Source organism: Curcuma longa, chromosome 21, assembly GCF_044706935.1.
Source record: "Curcuma longa cultivar G26 ecotype Majalengka, Jawa Barat chromosome 21, ITB_CL_G26_1.1, whole genome shotgun sequence".
NCBI classification, from domain to species: Eukaryota; Viridiplantae; Streptophyta; class Magnoliopsida; order Zingiberales; family Zingiberaceae; genus Curcuma; species Curcuma longa.
The window spans coordinates 2,991,906-3,006,626 of record NC_133881.1 but is presented as its reverse complement, the minus strand read 5'-3'; the positions used below and the strand labels follow the sequence as shown (position 1 = coordinate 3,006,626).

General features: G+C 42.3%; 3 protein-coding genes across 3 annotated transcripts; 1 reads left to right on the top strand and 2 right to left on the bottom strand.

Moving 5' to 3' along the window:
* Positions 1 to 325: 325 nt before the first annotated feature.
* Positions 326 to 2,973, bottom strand: LOC141814213 (uncharacterized). Its single transcript, XM_074702157.1, has 3 exons — positions 2,644 to 2,973; positions 967 to 2,546; positions 326 to 877 (listed from the first exon to the last, which is right to left on the bottom strand). The coding sequence occupies exons 2-3, from the start codon at positions 2,479 to 2,481 to the stop codon at positions 713 to 715; spliced, it is 1,680 nt and encodes a 559-aa protein (XP_074558258.1). The 5' UTR covers positions 2,482 to 2,546; positions 2,644 to 2,973; the 3' UTR covers positions 326 to 712.
* Positions 2,974 to 9,483: 6,510 nt separating this feature from the next.
* On the bottom strand, positions 9,484 to 11,012 carry LOC141814751 (plasmodesmata-located protein 3-like). The gene is made up of 3 exons (XM_074702697.1): positions 10,211 to 11,012; positions 9,774 to 9,878; positions 9,484 to 9,684 (listed from the first exon to the last, which is right to left on the bottom strand). The coding sequence occupies exons 1-3, from the start codon at positions 11,010 to 11,012 to the stop codon at positions 9,674 to 9,676; spliced, it is 918 nt and encodes a 305-aa protein (XP_074558798.1). The 3' UTR covers positions 9,484 to 9,673.
* Positions 11,013 to 12,093: 1,081 nt separating this feature from the next.
* Positions 12,094 to 13,377, top strand: LOC141814750 (uncharacterized). Its single transcript, XM_074702696.1, has 3 exons — positions 12,094 to 12,782; positions 12,868 to 13,040; positions 13,123 to 13,377. The coding sequence occupies exons 1-3, from the start codon at positions 12,183 to 12,185 to the stop codon at positions 13,250 to 13,252; spliced, it is 903 nt and encodes a 300-aa protein (XP_074558797.1). The 5' UTR covers positions 12,094 to 12,182; the 3' UTR covers positions 13,253 to 13,377.
* Positions 13,378 to 14,721: the final 1,344 nt, after the last annotated feature.

Genomic DNA, 14,721 nt, shown 5'->3' with positions numbered 1-14,721 from the left:
TTGAGAAACTTTATAGAGGATAAGAGGAAGATCTCTGGTGCACATTAATTACCAGTTTGCCCCTCTCATGATGAATATGAACCGATCGGAAATAACTGCGACGAAGACTGGGAACAGGACGGGCTCTAACTGCATGTACGACGGTCTCCTCTCTCTTTTTCCCCTTATAGGACATATCCATACTTGTTTTATCTAAATTATAAAGATAATAGTAAGTTGAAAAAGCATGAAAAACAAAACTAAGAACACTCCATGTTGTTATTACGCTAATGGTGGAAGTGGCAGACCACAGTTAGGTCGGCCAACCTCCTCCATATTGGCTTGGAGAAATCTTTCTCGACAAAATAAATCTAAATTAGCATTATTTAATTTTTGACAAAATTAAATGTTCTTGAGATAATACATGGAGGAAGCCTTTTGCTGTAAACAATAAAGGCGTAAAGCCAAGGCAAAAGTTGCCTCGTGGGTGTCCTTTCCTTCCTTCGTCAAAGTCCAAGATAACATTGGATACCGTAAAACTGCACACAGAGACAAATTGCGATCGATAAACGGCGATGGGGACTTGCTCAGGTGTATTTATGAAATGGTGGTTGGCGGTCTTCACTGCACTGATCGTAGGCCGCCACTCGTTCAGTGCATGCATGTGGCTTGCTGCTGCTGCTGCTGCAGCGCCAGATCGCGGCAGAGAGTTTGATGGAGCTACGCACTGAATTTAAAACGAAATCGTTGGACGCAGCTCGGGCGCCTGAGAATGGAAGAAAGCAACGGCCACTGAAAAAGATTGCAGCGCCGAGAGTGTTGACTCAAAGTTAACAACATGCACTCCTTTGCTCATGTTCACCACTTTGAAAGATGGCTCGCCGAGTTGTTTTCCACCCTGAAAAATTACAGACACATCGATGACACCTTGTTGGAAAGTCAAAAACGGAAGTAAAAGATTGCGTGCATGAAAATTGCATACTGCACCTTTATGAGCAGCTCGAGTGATTTGCAATCCTCTCCTCCTAAATCTGCTGAGTCATTCTGCAATACTTTCAGAGGGCACCCTACATCCCACCCTCCACAGCCACAGAGTCCATTGGACTTCCATCGATCGGGGAGACTCGACGGACCGCCAGCTTTAGTAGCCGGCCCACCGTGAACTCCGGCTGGAACTAGAACAGTCAGGCTCTTGCTGTTCTTCACTGTGTCATTTCTGCAGCTCTCAGGACGATCTGATGGAAACACTTGAGCTGGAGCATTTGGCGGTTTCTGAAGGAACTTGAGACCCCAGCCGCCACAAGGTTCCTCTTTTGAGCTTTTGTATCCATGGTCGCGAACGACTGTCGCGGCTAACTCAAAAATGGGTAAGAAACTATTCGTATAATGATCTAAAAACTGTGATTCATCAATGGTTTGCATTGGTACCTCGAACTGGGAATCTAATTCATAATCCTTGGGTTTAGGATTGTGCTTCAGCAAACTTCTTGGTCGAAATATCTCGGAGACCTTTTTCGTCAGCCTGTTAGTTTTGTTGCAGTTTGATAGTGGCTTATCTTTTCCTGCCAAATGTTCTTCCTTGGCGTCAAACAGGACAAACTCAGTCTCCATGAATTTAGATCTGTTCGAGCTCACAACTAGAGAATTCGATACTGTCATCTTTGCGACGACATGTGGAGAACTGGTAACATCTTTCTTCGATACCTTTCGGCTTACTTCCCAAGCATGGAACACGTAAATATAATCAAAGGTCTGGTCTGCAGAGGACTTTACCTTCATAGCATTGGCCACGAATATTTCACCTCCATCATCGTCGACGATGAACAAGAAGTAGGGAAGTTTATTCTCCCACACACAGTATACGATCGCCGAAGTCACAGAGCGATGTGCAGATGAGGTCGAGAGGTAGGAGGAAGAAACAGTCATGGCGTGGCAACCTTTTGCTTCAGAATCTTGTTTCCTCAGATTTATTGCTAGCTTTGTGTCTACCTGTAATTGGCAACAAATTGCAGGAGTTCTTGCTATTTCTGCGGTTCTTGCTGACATTGATCTGATATGACTCGTACTGAAATCTTGCTCTACTGGATTGAAAGAAAACGAGATTTCCCTGAGGCCAATCCTCCTCACGATGTCGTCTATGGAATCATGCATACACTGAGCTGAAGGAATTAGAATTACATTTCCGGACCGAACAATAGGAGACTTGAAGAATTCATCGTGAATATATTTGCTTTGTGGATTCTTCATATGGTTTATGGAATGCGCAACTGGAATACCTTCTTGTGAGTGAACAAAAACATGCTTATGGTCTGCACTCAAAATATACTGATCGAAACTTGATTGATTGCTGCTGAATGGAAATGTTCTCTGAACTCGCCTGCATCTTTTCCTAAACTTGGGTGGTTTGGGATCCATGTTCGACAAGTTATCTTCTCCAGATTCTGCACTGTCATCCAGACTACAAGATGCAGCAGCATCCTCATCCAAACTTAACATTACCATAGTCTTGTAACAAGCACTAAATCATGCAAACAGTCTTCAAAGAATATTTTGGGTGATTGAAGCAACTAACGCACAGAAACAGATACTATATCGGTTTGAGAAATCCCATGCTTGAAGGAGGATTGCATGAAGTAAAGAGAATATGAAAACCAAATTCCTTACTTCAGGGACTGGGCGACTTGGTCCAAGCTGCTAAGTAAAAGTGGCCATCCTTCTCCATCAGCAAGCTGACATCCTTCCACCATGCACAGAAAACAGGGACAGGAGATCACAAGAAGAGCATGAGAAAGAGGAATCTTTTGAGATGGAAATTGGGGGCAAAGAGATAAGAAGAAGAGTGAAAGGAGCAGAGACGGGGATGGAGAAAAAAAAGAAAACCAAGCCATGATGCAGAAGAAAACAAAGAAGAAAAAAAGAAAAGAGATGAGGACACTTAGGTAGAGAGAGAAGGGAGAAGAGGCCGTTCCTTGTCCAAATCCGTGTCAACTTTTCTCCTCTGCTTCCGCTTCAAGCATTGAACGGCAACAGTTTCTCTCAGAAGTAACCAAAAATGGCGTCAAATCGCCAAAGACAATTGTAACCCCCCACAATCCACCATCAATAAACAATAACAGCAACGAATAAGCAAGCAATCCGAAGTCCACGACGTCGTTTTTAGCGGCGAACACGCCAGCTGCTCCGCCTCCCATGTGAAAGTGAAACCCACCTCAAAATCCGATCTTTGTGGAAAAAATCATCTCAAAATCGTATCTTTCACTTATTGAAATTAAAAAATAAAAACAGAGTTTTCGCGTCTTTCTCGATCAAGAAAGAGAAAGTTGTAGCGCACTGGCCTCTCTGCTTTCTTTCTTCCTGACGAAAAAAGTTAGGAGAGGAAGACGGCCCCCGTTCTGGTCCACAGCCTACCACTAGTTCACCGCCCAATGCAAAAGAACCATAAACAGAGAAATAGTAAAACTTTAAAAAAAAATAAAAAGAAAAAGGAAGAAGAAGAAGAACAAGAAGGAGATAAAGGAAAGTGGATGATGGCGGAGAGGAAGTGGAAATCAAACTTGCAGTGGCTTCGCGTTTCCTCCACCATCAAGGAATCAATCCATTATCATTTCCTTTTTCCTTCTGCTGCTCGTATTTGCTGAGAAAGTCAACTCTCAGAAATGCCAAAGAATTCAAACGCAGAGTTAGGGAGAGAACAGTGATCAATAGATTGGTGGCTCGGTGGAGGAATCTAATAACCAGATTGTTTCAATATCTCAACTCCCCATCAATTTTACAATCATTTTACTTATTTACTCATCAATTTTACAAGAGATTGTACTTTCAAACTTGTTACTCAGAGAATGTCATTTTTATCCAGAAGAGATATAAACTTTGGTTTGCAGGAGAGTTCTTGGCGAAATGGGCTTACATCTATTACTTATGAGATTAGAACTTTGATTAATTATGTCCAAACAAGGAGACATTAGAAAAAGGGATCTAATAATAAAGGTTATACAATGACAATAGAGAAAATATAAAGACTATACAGTGTGTATGGATATTATTGCAGAAGATAATAAAATTTTAATCCTAAAAATTAATTGTGGTTTACAATATAACCAAACTAAGATAATAGTTATGAATTAATTATTAGTTTTCCTTGTGTTTTTTTTAAATCTTTAATAACAACCATAGTTTTAGAAGTTTTTTTGTTTTTAAATAGATCTAAATCTGAGCATCAACGGAAATACAGTGAAATAATTAATGGATTATGATTCGGTCTAACGGGTTGGCTTCTAGCTGGTCAGCTCGACGAGTTGACTGTTGGTAGGCCAAACTAGTAATCAACAAATCAGATTAGGTGAATTTCTAGCAAGATGACCAACAAAGGAGGGCAAGAGCTCTATGAACTCTAATATTCACCGTTGAAAGTGACATCGGACAGAATAATGATTATTCTAAAAACGAAAGATTGAAGGAGAATTAATAAGGGATCAAGATCGAGAAATTTAAAAAATGAGTAGAAAGCCATCGACAGCGCCAGATTTTTATAAAAAAAAATATATTAATCAATCAAACTGGCCGTAAACGGCTAAACACACCTATATATAGGCTATAAACCAAAACCCTAACTTGACAAAGTTAAAAATACCAAAAAAATAAAAATGAAAATTACTATAAATAGTAAAAAATAAGTTTGAAGATGCGAACGGAGCACTAAATGATATTGGATGGGGTCGAAAGTGGGTCAGTACGAGTTTTACCTAATACTGAATAAAGGTCTTTGAAAGATCTTCGATTAGCATCCGACCGTGCCTCGTTCTGATTCCCGAGTCAAAAGTTATGATCCGTTAAAGTTCGACTTATCATGCATTGCCCCTGCATCAAAAAGAGATTTAACAAGAGATTAAAAAGGGACTAAGGCGTGTTTTGGCATAGCCCCTTCTATGTTCAAGTCAGTTTCGGAGAAAATGGGATGGAAGAAACTATAACAAAGTGAGATATTGTAGAGTTGAGAGTCTTGCACATATCCTTTCCTGATTGATACCGCGCTACCTTATATAGAGAAGAAGGAACTAGCATCGTAGCCGCACCTCTATAACTGTTGCATCTCCTTCCTTGTCAGACACCATTATGGTCAATAGCTACAACAATACTAGCTACAACATTACTTTCGTAACTGAACGTCTTCCTTTATTAGCGCCATTATTGCTAGTGGTGACTGTTCCGACTAAATACCAAGGGCAGTCAAGCCACCAGACCAGAATATGTCACCTCAACTGCTGTTGGTCCCGCCGACAAGGGAACCTAAAAAGACAAAGTTGAGCGAACGGGTCATGTAACGACCTCCCTTCTTAAACTAATAATAATAAGGGAGACGTTACTATCATACATTTCTTTAGCTTGATTCAATAACATGCATGATTCTAGAGCATGAATTATTATGGAGGGAAGATATGATTCATCAAACATATATCCCAACCATCTATGGACAAGTAATTTTTTTTTAATATAAACATATGTGCATGAATCAAGATTTGAACTCTAAACCTCTTACTACAAAATTATATTACTTACCACCACTCCACAATTATCTTTATTTAATTTTATCAGTCGACTGTACTAGACCAGTCGATTGTAACACGACTGATCACTTGACTGAAGTTTCTGTTCGCTCGATCTCACCATGGCCAGTCGACTGGTACTACACTAGTCGACTGGTTTATCTCAAACAAGACTTTTAGAGCTGCTACTCGGATATTTACACCTCAAATACAATCTATAATACTTCTAACACATTACACAACATTCTTAGATAGTTCAATGACAAAATTAGTATGCATATAACATCAATCTATGTTCATATCATGTGCAGATCGAATAACACAACCTATCGTACTTTAAACATGCAGAAGCAATTATGCGGAAGCAACTAAATGACATAGCATAAACACAAGCAGGTTTAAAAGTCTATGACGTAACATGAACACTAGCAAATTCAAATCTATGACATAACATAAACACTAGCAGGTTTCAAAAGTTCATGACATAATATAACCACTAGCAAGTTCAGAATCGTAATCCACAGTTCCGTCGCCACACACACCAAGCACTTCATCCGCTGCCCCCTCTTACTCAAGCCTTCCTTTACCTTTATCTGCAGTATAAGGAATGCGAACTATAAGCAATGATGCTTAGTAAGTACCTCCTAATCTCACAAAACAACACATCATAAGAAAACATGCTATAAGGGTACTTGTATGCAACCACATGCTTGTACTTGACATAAGCATTGTAAGAAAAATCTGCATTAAGAAATACTTGTACATAAAACAATGGTACAACTAGAAATGCATGAACTTGAAATATATGACTTGCAATACATGATTTTCAAATATGCTTCACTTGTAAAAACATGAACATGAGATATACTTAAACTTGTAAGCATTGCGCTAGTCAAGAAAATAGTTAACTTTGGAAACTTGTACTATATATATACTTCAAAATAGTAAACATCCTTATTTGGGCCCGACATAGTACCAATTGCGTACATCCTTAATAGGATTCGGGATAGCTAGCCACCAAACCTCTTAGGGCAACTTACTAAGGGCGATCTAGGGGCCCGTGGGCGGTCTAATTGCCCGATACATGCCACTTTTAAAGTAAAATACTATCTTTTTATATATATATATTCTGTACTTATACTAACTTCATCATTAATCAAACATTTAACATGCTCTCAATCCCAAAACTCATATGAGAAGCATTTCAAGATACTTAATCATGCTCTTAGTCCCAAAAACTCATATGGGAAGCATCTTTAAGATCTTATGTTTTACTTCTAGAAAAAACATACATGAAATCTAATATAGTCATGGTAATGGAAATAATATATATATCAATCGAAAGTTACTTATACTGCAGGTGAAAGTACTTACATTCTCTTGCTATATTTACTAAATATACCGCTAGAGTTCTTTTGTGAGATGAAGATCTTCTACCCGTTACTTAGCCTTAGAGTGATCCTCTTGCATCTACCAAGCCTTTGTGAGGAAATCCCCTTGAAAATCCCTCTTTAGAACACCAAAACAAGGAGCACTAATTTTGGTGGCGAACGAAGAAGAAGAATTCAGTGGAGAAAGAGGAATGAGGAGGAAGATGAAATAATTTTCCCTTTTTAAACTTAGGGAGATGAAACAACTCTTCAATTCTTCATCTTCTCATGCTTACATTATATAATCTATGTATATTCTGGGTATATCTTAGGTAAGAATTATCCTATGGCATGGTGGTATCAAAGTTATCTCACAATCTAAAGGTTCATGGTTTGAATATTAGCTATGACGAACTTTTTTTTTTTGGAAATCTATGAGAAAATTTACGGACGTTACAGGTCAGCAGAGCGTCGGGATTCCCGACGAGGCCACTCCGACGTTCAAGTCAGCCAAGAGCAGGAAAGAAGAAAAAGAAATAGTATGCGTGTGTAAAAAGAATTCGAAAGAGAGCTCCTCTTCGTACTTGCGGGGTTTATATAGTAGCAGAGGGAGCGTGATCTTCGAGAATTAACACATGTGATTGGCTGTTAATGCGCCATTAATGCGGTAGAGATGATCTTTGACGATTTTTGAATATCCAATAGCTCAGTGGGGTTGATTATCTTCATTTGACGGTTGTGCGCATAAGTGTGCGGGATTTTCGGGGATCAAGTTTGGGAACTTGGTCACCATCCTTATCCTTTTGAATGAGCTGATAAATCTGAGCCAAGAAGAAAGAGCCAGCGTATTTGTCCGTTGATGGCTGACCTGATGCTTGAGGTCAGAAGATATGTGGTCGAACTGTATGAATGACCGAGCTGTGAGAGCATGTGACCGAGCTATGAGAGCATGTGGTCGAGATATTTGAATGGTCGAGCTGTGAGAGCATGTGACCGGGCTGTCTGAATGGCCGAGCTGTAAGAGCATGTGGTCAGGTTGTCTGAATGGCCTAGCTGACCTGCATGCGTGGCTGAGCTCACCTATAGGTGTGGTCGAGCTAACCTTAGCGTGTGGCCAAGCTCACCTATATATGTGGCCAAGCTCATCTAAAGGTGTGGCCAAGCTGACCTGAACGTGTGGCCAAGCTCACCTATATGTATGGTCGAGCTCACCTAAAGGTGTGGTCAAGCTCATCTATATGTGTGGCCGAGCTGACCTGAGCGTGTGGCCAAGTTCATCTATATATGTGGCCGAGCTCACCTAAAGGGGTGGCGAGCTGAACTGAGCATATGACCGAGCTGACCTGAATGCGTCGTCGAGCTCACATATATGTGTGGCTGAGCTGACTTGAGCGTATGGTCGAGCTCACTTATATATGTGGCCGAGCTCGAGCCATGATTTGCCCCTTTGACCTTATACATGTCAGGTCAGATGCCACTTTGAACCGATTGTTAACCTCTTTTTACTATGTCAGACCAGTCAAGATTTGCTATATCAGCGACAATAGTGCTCACCCTTGCAATCGACGCTCCTTCTCCTACTCCTATAACATATGTTGTTTTATAACCGACACCCCTTTTGACCCCAATGCCTTTTCGGCTTTGTAACAACCCTATCATACATGTACTCGATTTTATTAGACTTGCTTCTGAGATGACTTGGAAGGACCTATTGGGGACTTGGCCCCAAGCTAGGTTGAATTTGGAAGAATTACCCGATCTATTCTCAGTTCATCGCAACTCGGATTGAACTTCACTGTGAGATGACCTCGAAGGAACGAGACTCACATGATTCGAGCTCGTCATGAGTTAAACCGACTTAACTTGAGTTCTATTTTGACTCAGATTGATCAAGATCTACATTGACCGAATTTATACCACGTGGCACCCATGTCCTCCCCACATCAAATCAATGCAGTGTAGTTCATATTTGTATTTTGTTCTTGTTGTAGTTTTCTTCTTTTTTTTTTTTCTTTTTTTTGCTTTTTGGTCGTGTAGTTCATAGTTAGGATTTGTTTACTCTTACGGGAGGATAAGAGAAAGAATGAATTATTTAAGATAATTTTTTCTATTTATCTATTAAAAAATAATATATTTTTGATATATATATATTTTTTGATAAATCAGTTGTTTGGAAGAATATCTAAAGTGCAATGAGTTTAGAAGCACAAATATTTAGCCCAAGAATATTTCTCCTTTAAGGATTATATAAAATTGATTTTTGCCCTCTAATTTATATCTGTAATAAATTAATCATTGTATGTAAGACATATTATTAATTAATAAAATAACATACTTTTATATGAAACCAACCCAATTCACCAAACAAGGACTTGATTTCACAAGAGCACAATCACCACAGTAAGAATTCTAAACACAGATTGCAGAACTCATGCATCAACAAAAGCAATCAAGAATTCAATGAGATCCACAATAGAAGTGTGCCCAAAATTTATCATTAGTATCAGTTTTGAGATCCAAAAATAAAGAAGAAGATGAAAAAAAAAACAAGAACAATGCATGAAACAATCTATGCAAGCTTACAGCTCTTACATGTCGGGGATGTGCAAAAATACAGTGAGACACCAGCTCGGATTATTCCTTTCATTTCCACTTGCTGGATGGCAACCACATGCTGCCCTAAAGCAAACTGCCAAATCCTCCTGCATGCTCTCCATTAAAGGACAAGTTAGAACAGAGCCCCTTGTCCCTCTCTCCTCCTTCTCGGTCGCCCACCAACCTTCAAACATCATCTGCAATTGACGGAGAATTGACATCAAATTTGAGCATTCAATTCAATCGCACCGACTGAGCATGGATGGTGATGGATACGGTTGCTCACCTTCATCACGTTTCACCACGCTTCTTGCGAACAACAAGCAGATGATTAGGAACCCTACTCCTGCTGCTGCACCCACCACTATGGCCACTGTTTTCCCTGTTTGCCCTGCTCAATAGTGTCACGTGATTATGATTTGGGAATCAGTTCATGAAAAAATGTTGATTTAGATCATCATTTAGTTGAAATAGTGAGAAGAGATAGGTAAAAATTGCATCTTTATGATCTATTGAGGGAGCGGAGTCCGTCTTCAGATCAGAAGAACTGGAGTGAACGAAGAAGAGAAGCTTTAAATCCATAAGGAGATCGAACTGTGAGTAATTTTGACATCTAGAATCAAAGACGAGAACAAACGGATGTAACTTTGAATCTCTTTTACGAATTTCTGTGAGATTGAAGGAAGCAAAGATGGGATTTTTAGTGTTTTAGATGGTATTTACCTCCGCCGCCGCCACCGCCACCGCTTCCGCTTCCGCCTCCGCCGCCGCCTGCTGTGGTGACGCCATTGGCGTAGTAACTGTAGCTAATGTAGCACTTGTCGAGGTAGACCTGGCCGGAGGAGGCGCCTCCGCACTCGACCTCGGATTTCTGGACGGCCTGGGCAACGCAATCGCTGCAGTCGCCGGAGGACAGGTCGCCCTCGCACTGCGCTATGGCGTAGACTGACCCGTAGCTAGTGGCGAAGAACCCCTTCCCGCCGGCCACGCCGCTCTGGAGCTGGCTGAAGGCGGTGTCCCGCTTGACCTCGAAGTCGCCTCCGCCGCTGCCGGAGCCGCAGGTCTTGTACAGCAGCTGTGTGCCGGAGATCTGGGGGAAGCCGGAGACCTGGTAAAGCGCGTAGCACCCCGCGAGCTGGACACGGGCGGCGGCGGAGGCGCCGCAGAGGGAGGGCCACATGGGGAGGAGCCGAGCGACACAGGCGGAGCAGTCCGAGTTGGAGAGGTCGCCGCGGCACTGGAAGAGGCCAAACAGGGACTGACCGCCGTATGAGGAAGAGGCGGTGGTCTTGTAGAACTTGGAAGAGGCGGCTTGAGTAGTAAGTGAGGTCGACATGGCAGCAAGCGTCTGCCCGTAAGCAGCGCCGCCGCCGGATAAGCTTTGATTTGCGCAGCCCTTGTAGACCAAGTTGTATAAATCGCCGGCGGACGCCAGCGGCGACAAACAAAGCAAGATTACTTCAAGAATCAGCAGTACGAATGGAAATGGAAGAGTAGTAAAAGAATGGGCTCCGGAGATGCCCATCTAACTCCACACACACAGTCTTTGTCTTCAATAACTCCCTTCTTTCTGTTCTGTAAAAAAGTAGGCCAGAGACAGCACAGGGGCACTCTAAACTACTCTAATTAGCTAATGATGAACTGTTTAGGGTTTGGAATACGAAGAGAAGAGGAAGAAACTAAAAACAAACAATCAAACAAAAAGGTAAACAAAACAAGTCTAAAGCACGCTTGATGAACACAAAACAAGGTTCAATGTGAACGATTCATCATTTCAAGAACGAAACAACTCAGCAAGTTAAAGCTGCAGGAAATGAAATGAAGCAGCCAGCCAGAAGAATCTGAATTGCTGAGGACGACGGCTGCCGGTGGAGAAAGGAAAAGGTAGAGAGAGCCTTTGTTTGACTGCCTGCCTGCTTGAGGGCGTGACGGTGGTGGCGTCTGAGTAACTGCAGATGAACATTAAAAAAAATTGTCGTCTTTAATTAAGTTGTTGGGTGTCAGAGGGCGAAGGAAACAGAGGAGAGGAGAGAGGTAGAGCTTCTTTATGCCATGGCTTGGTGTAGTTTCCTGCAAAAGGGAGGGAGGAGCGGGCCAGGGTTGGATTTGGGCGGTGCAGCGTTGGAATTTGGAGCGTGGAACGGTGTGTGGGTGCGTGAGCTCGAAGTTGGCATTCGCCATGGGCATGCATCTCCATGCAAACTAGTGAGTTAGTAGTGTAAACTAAGCCTCAAGGGAGGTGATAACAAAATCTACATCTCCTCAAGGCAGGTCAACAAAATCTTGTTTGATAGATACCGTCTCTTAGTTTTTTGGATGTATGACCAACAACACATTTGTTTTTGAAAAACAGAAAAGATAAATAAGATCTTTATAGACTTTCTTTAGTGTTCAGAGATGTTGTGAGAAATAAGAGCCTTGGCTATTTTTGAGTTGATTAACAATTCATTGTTGTGGAGTAAAATGATTGGAAAAGAATAGGAAGCTACCTCGTTCACAAACTTCACGTGATATTTTTAATTAAATGCACCGTGTCCACTAGCCGATCGAGTGGTCTATAAAAGGCTCTTGGCCGTCGCTCGCCCTCCATGTGTTCGTGTAAATTTCTCTGAGGCCCAGAAGCCTCGCGGGTGTTCGCGTTGGTTCCCCTGCGAGGCCGCCTCCTCCTCCTCCTCCTCCTCATTCTTCTTCTTGGATGACGATGATTCTGAGGAGCTCCTCCACGCCTCTCCTCGGTTCCCTCCTTCTGTCCTCCCCTGGGCACCACCACCACGCCGCCGATAGCCCCCATCACCTCCACCCCTTCACCTGCCACTTCTCTCCCTCCGCCGCCTCCGATAGCGTTTATGACCCAGCTGGCTCCCTCCGCCGCAGTCACTCCGACGGAAACCTCCGGTCAGTCTTGTCCGATGACCTGCTGCCCAAGTTGTCCTCCGCCGCCGCCCGTCGCGCCGCCCGTCCCGCGCCCCAGGGCATCTCCTCCTCGCTCTACAACCCCACCACGGTCGCCGAGGAGGATGAGGTCCGAGAGGATGACGTCTCCGACGAGGAACTCGACTTCGTGCCCGGGCTGATGCGGAGCGAGTCGGGAAGCCCCGCCCTGCCGCCTCTCTTCCTCGCGCGAGGGCTCGGGATCGACCGCCTCGGCTCGGGGCTGCTCACCGCCAGCGTCGACTGGGGGAGCAGCATCGCTGGAGGCCTGCAGTCGGATGCGGAGGCTCACTTCAAGAAGATGGTGGAGGAGAACCCGAGCAACGCTCTGTTCTTGAGGAACTACGCTGAGTTCCTCCACCAAGTACGTGTCTTTTTCATCCGCACGATTCGATTGAACAACAAGATGCAAACTTTTCTCTTAAGAATTGCTATATAAATTGTTGCAGACGAAGGGAGACCTCCGACGAGCAGAGGAATACTACTCGCGAGCGATCCTGGCGGAGCCTGACGACGGAGAGACCCTGTCGCAGTACGCTGCAGTAGTATGGGAGCTCCACCACGACGTGGAACGAGCTTCCACCTACTTCCAACAGGCGGTTCAAGCAGCTCCACAGGACAGGTAAAAATCAAGCCTTTCCTCCGTCAAAAAGTTTAATTTGTTGAATTGGCTTTGAGAGGATGCATTGTCCATGGCACGGCAGCCATGTTCTTGCAGCGTACGCTGGGTTCTTGTGGGAAACAGAGGAAGACGAAGCAGAAGAAAGCATCCCTTTTGCAACGCCAGATTTCGATGCTGCTCACGGCGCAATGATCGCTCCGGTGACTGCTTGATGCCGATCCAGGAAGAAAGCCATTAAAATGTTTAATGTTTAATGCTAATCTTACTTTGCCTTTGTTTATTGTAAATGATCGATAACGTCAATGAATCACTGCATATTTTGTTTGTTTTTTTCTTATTAACCTTCCGTTAAGTTTCATTGGTTCATAAATTTGATGGAGACACGAGAGAACAAGTTGTCCAGGCGAAATAGTAGGAAAATCTCGTAGCAAACTTCATGCCACAAGTTGAACGAGAATCTAGTGGAGGGTCTCCACGGGATTTAGGCTGTTTTGGTTCCATTTCTTTCTCTCGCTTTCTAACTCGAGTCACGTGTTTATGGAGCCAGTTGACTCATATGGTCATCCTTACTCATAAACTACGTTAGCACATTTAAGCCGTCCTCGGGACTAAGGGTGCAAAAGAATCAAATCAGTTCGTGAGCTTTTCAAATCAGTTCGAATAATATTTAATTTATAGTTAAAATTATCGAATTCAAGTTGAACCCGAACATGTTCGATAATTTTTCGAGTCGAATTCGAATCTATAATATTATTCGCGAGCCGTTCAAATTAAGGCATTTCGAATTAAAATTTAATTTTGCTTGAATTAAATTAAGATTCACATAATTCGAATCGAACTCAAATAATTTAAGACATTTCGAACTAAAGTTTGATTCTGTTCGAATTAAGATTCAAATAATTCGAATTGAACTCGAGCTCGAATTATTTCTAATCAAACTCGAGCCCAAATTATTAATATTTTCGAGTTTCGAATCGAATTGAATATCATATTTATATGTTCAGCTTGAATTTAAATATCAATATTTTTATATTATTCGATTCGATTCGACTCGTTTGCACCCCTACTCGAGACATAATTGAGTTGATTACGATAAAACAAACTTGTTGAAGTGGACAAGAATCAAATCTTGGTGAAGCCAAGGCAATGTCCTCCCCCGTCATGATAACTATACAACTTCTCAATTTACCTCCTCACAGATGGAGCTGAGCTGACCGTATGGAGCCACTGGCATGACGGAATCCACGTTTTTTTGCTGAAAAAGTTAGCACATTTAAGCCATTACATACGCTAAATCTATTTGTTTTGACGTATTCTATCCCCTGCACATTGGACTTGATTCACCATTTTTGTTGACTTGGTCGATCAACCCATTTGGTTTGAAGGTTGTTATTAGCTTGGTTGGTCTTTCCTGAAAAAATAAACAAACAAAAAATAGGGAACAAAGAAAAATCTGGGTAAAAATGCATGATTACACACCACTGAGCCAAGGAAAAGTAGAGGGAAACATCCAAATTATAGTGACAATTCAATACATCGAGTCCAATTATTTTAATCAGGCATATTGTTTTTCAGCAACTACTGAGACTCTATTCGTTGATCCTTTTGCATTGTGCAGAGCATGAAAACATTGAGGTTAATGATTGGTTACACTTCCATGCTCCATCTACTTGCAAAACAT

Excerpts from the sequence above, each read along its gene's own strand:
- LOC141814213 (XM_074702157.1), bottom strand. The coding sequence starts at position 2,481 with ATGGTAATGTTAAGTTTGGATGAGGATGCTGCTGCATCTTGTAGTCTG. Across the intron at positions 878-966 it reads CACTCGAGCTGCTCATAAAG|GGTGGAAAACAACTCGGCGA; the intron begins GTGCAGTATGCA and ends GTAATTTTTCAG.
- LOC141814751 (XM_074702697.1), bottom strand. The coding sequence starts at position 11,012 with ATGGGCATCTCCGGAGCCCATTCTTTTACTACTCTTCCATTTCCATTC. Across the intron at positions 9,879-10,210 it reads TGGCGGTGGCGGCGGCGGAG|GGCAAACAGGGAAAACAGTG; the intron begins GTAAATACCATC and ends ACTATTGAGCAG.
- LOC141814750 (XM_074702696.1), top strand. The coding sequence starts at position 12,183 with ATGACGATGATTCTGAGGAGCTCCTCCACGCCTCTCCTCGGTTCCCTC. Across the intron at positions 12,783-12,867 it reads ACGCTGAGTTCCTCCACCAA|ACGAAGGGAGACCTCCGACG; the intron begins GTACGTGTCTTT and ends AAATTGTTGCAG. Across the intron at positions 13,041-13,122 it reads CAAGCAGCTCCACAGGACAG|CCATGTTCTTGCAGCGTACG; the intron begins GTAAAAATCAAG and ends ATGGCACGGCAG.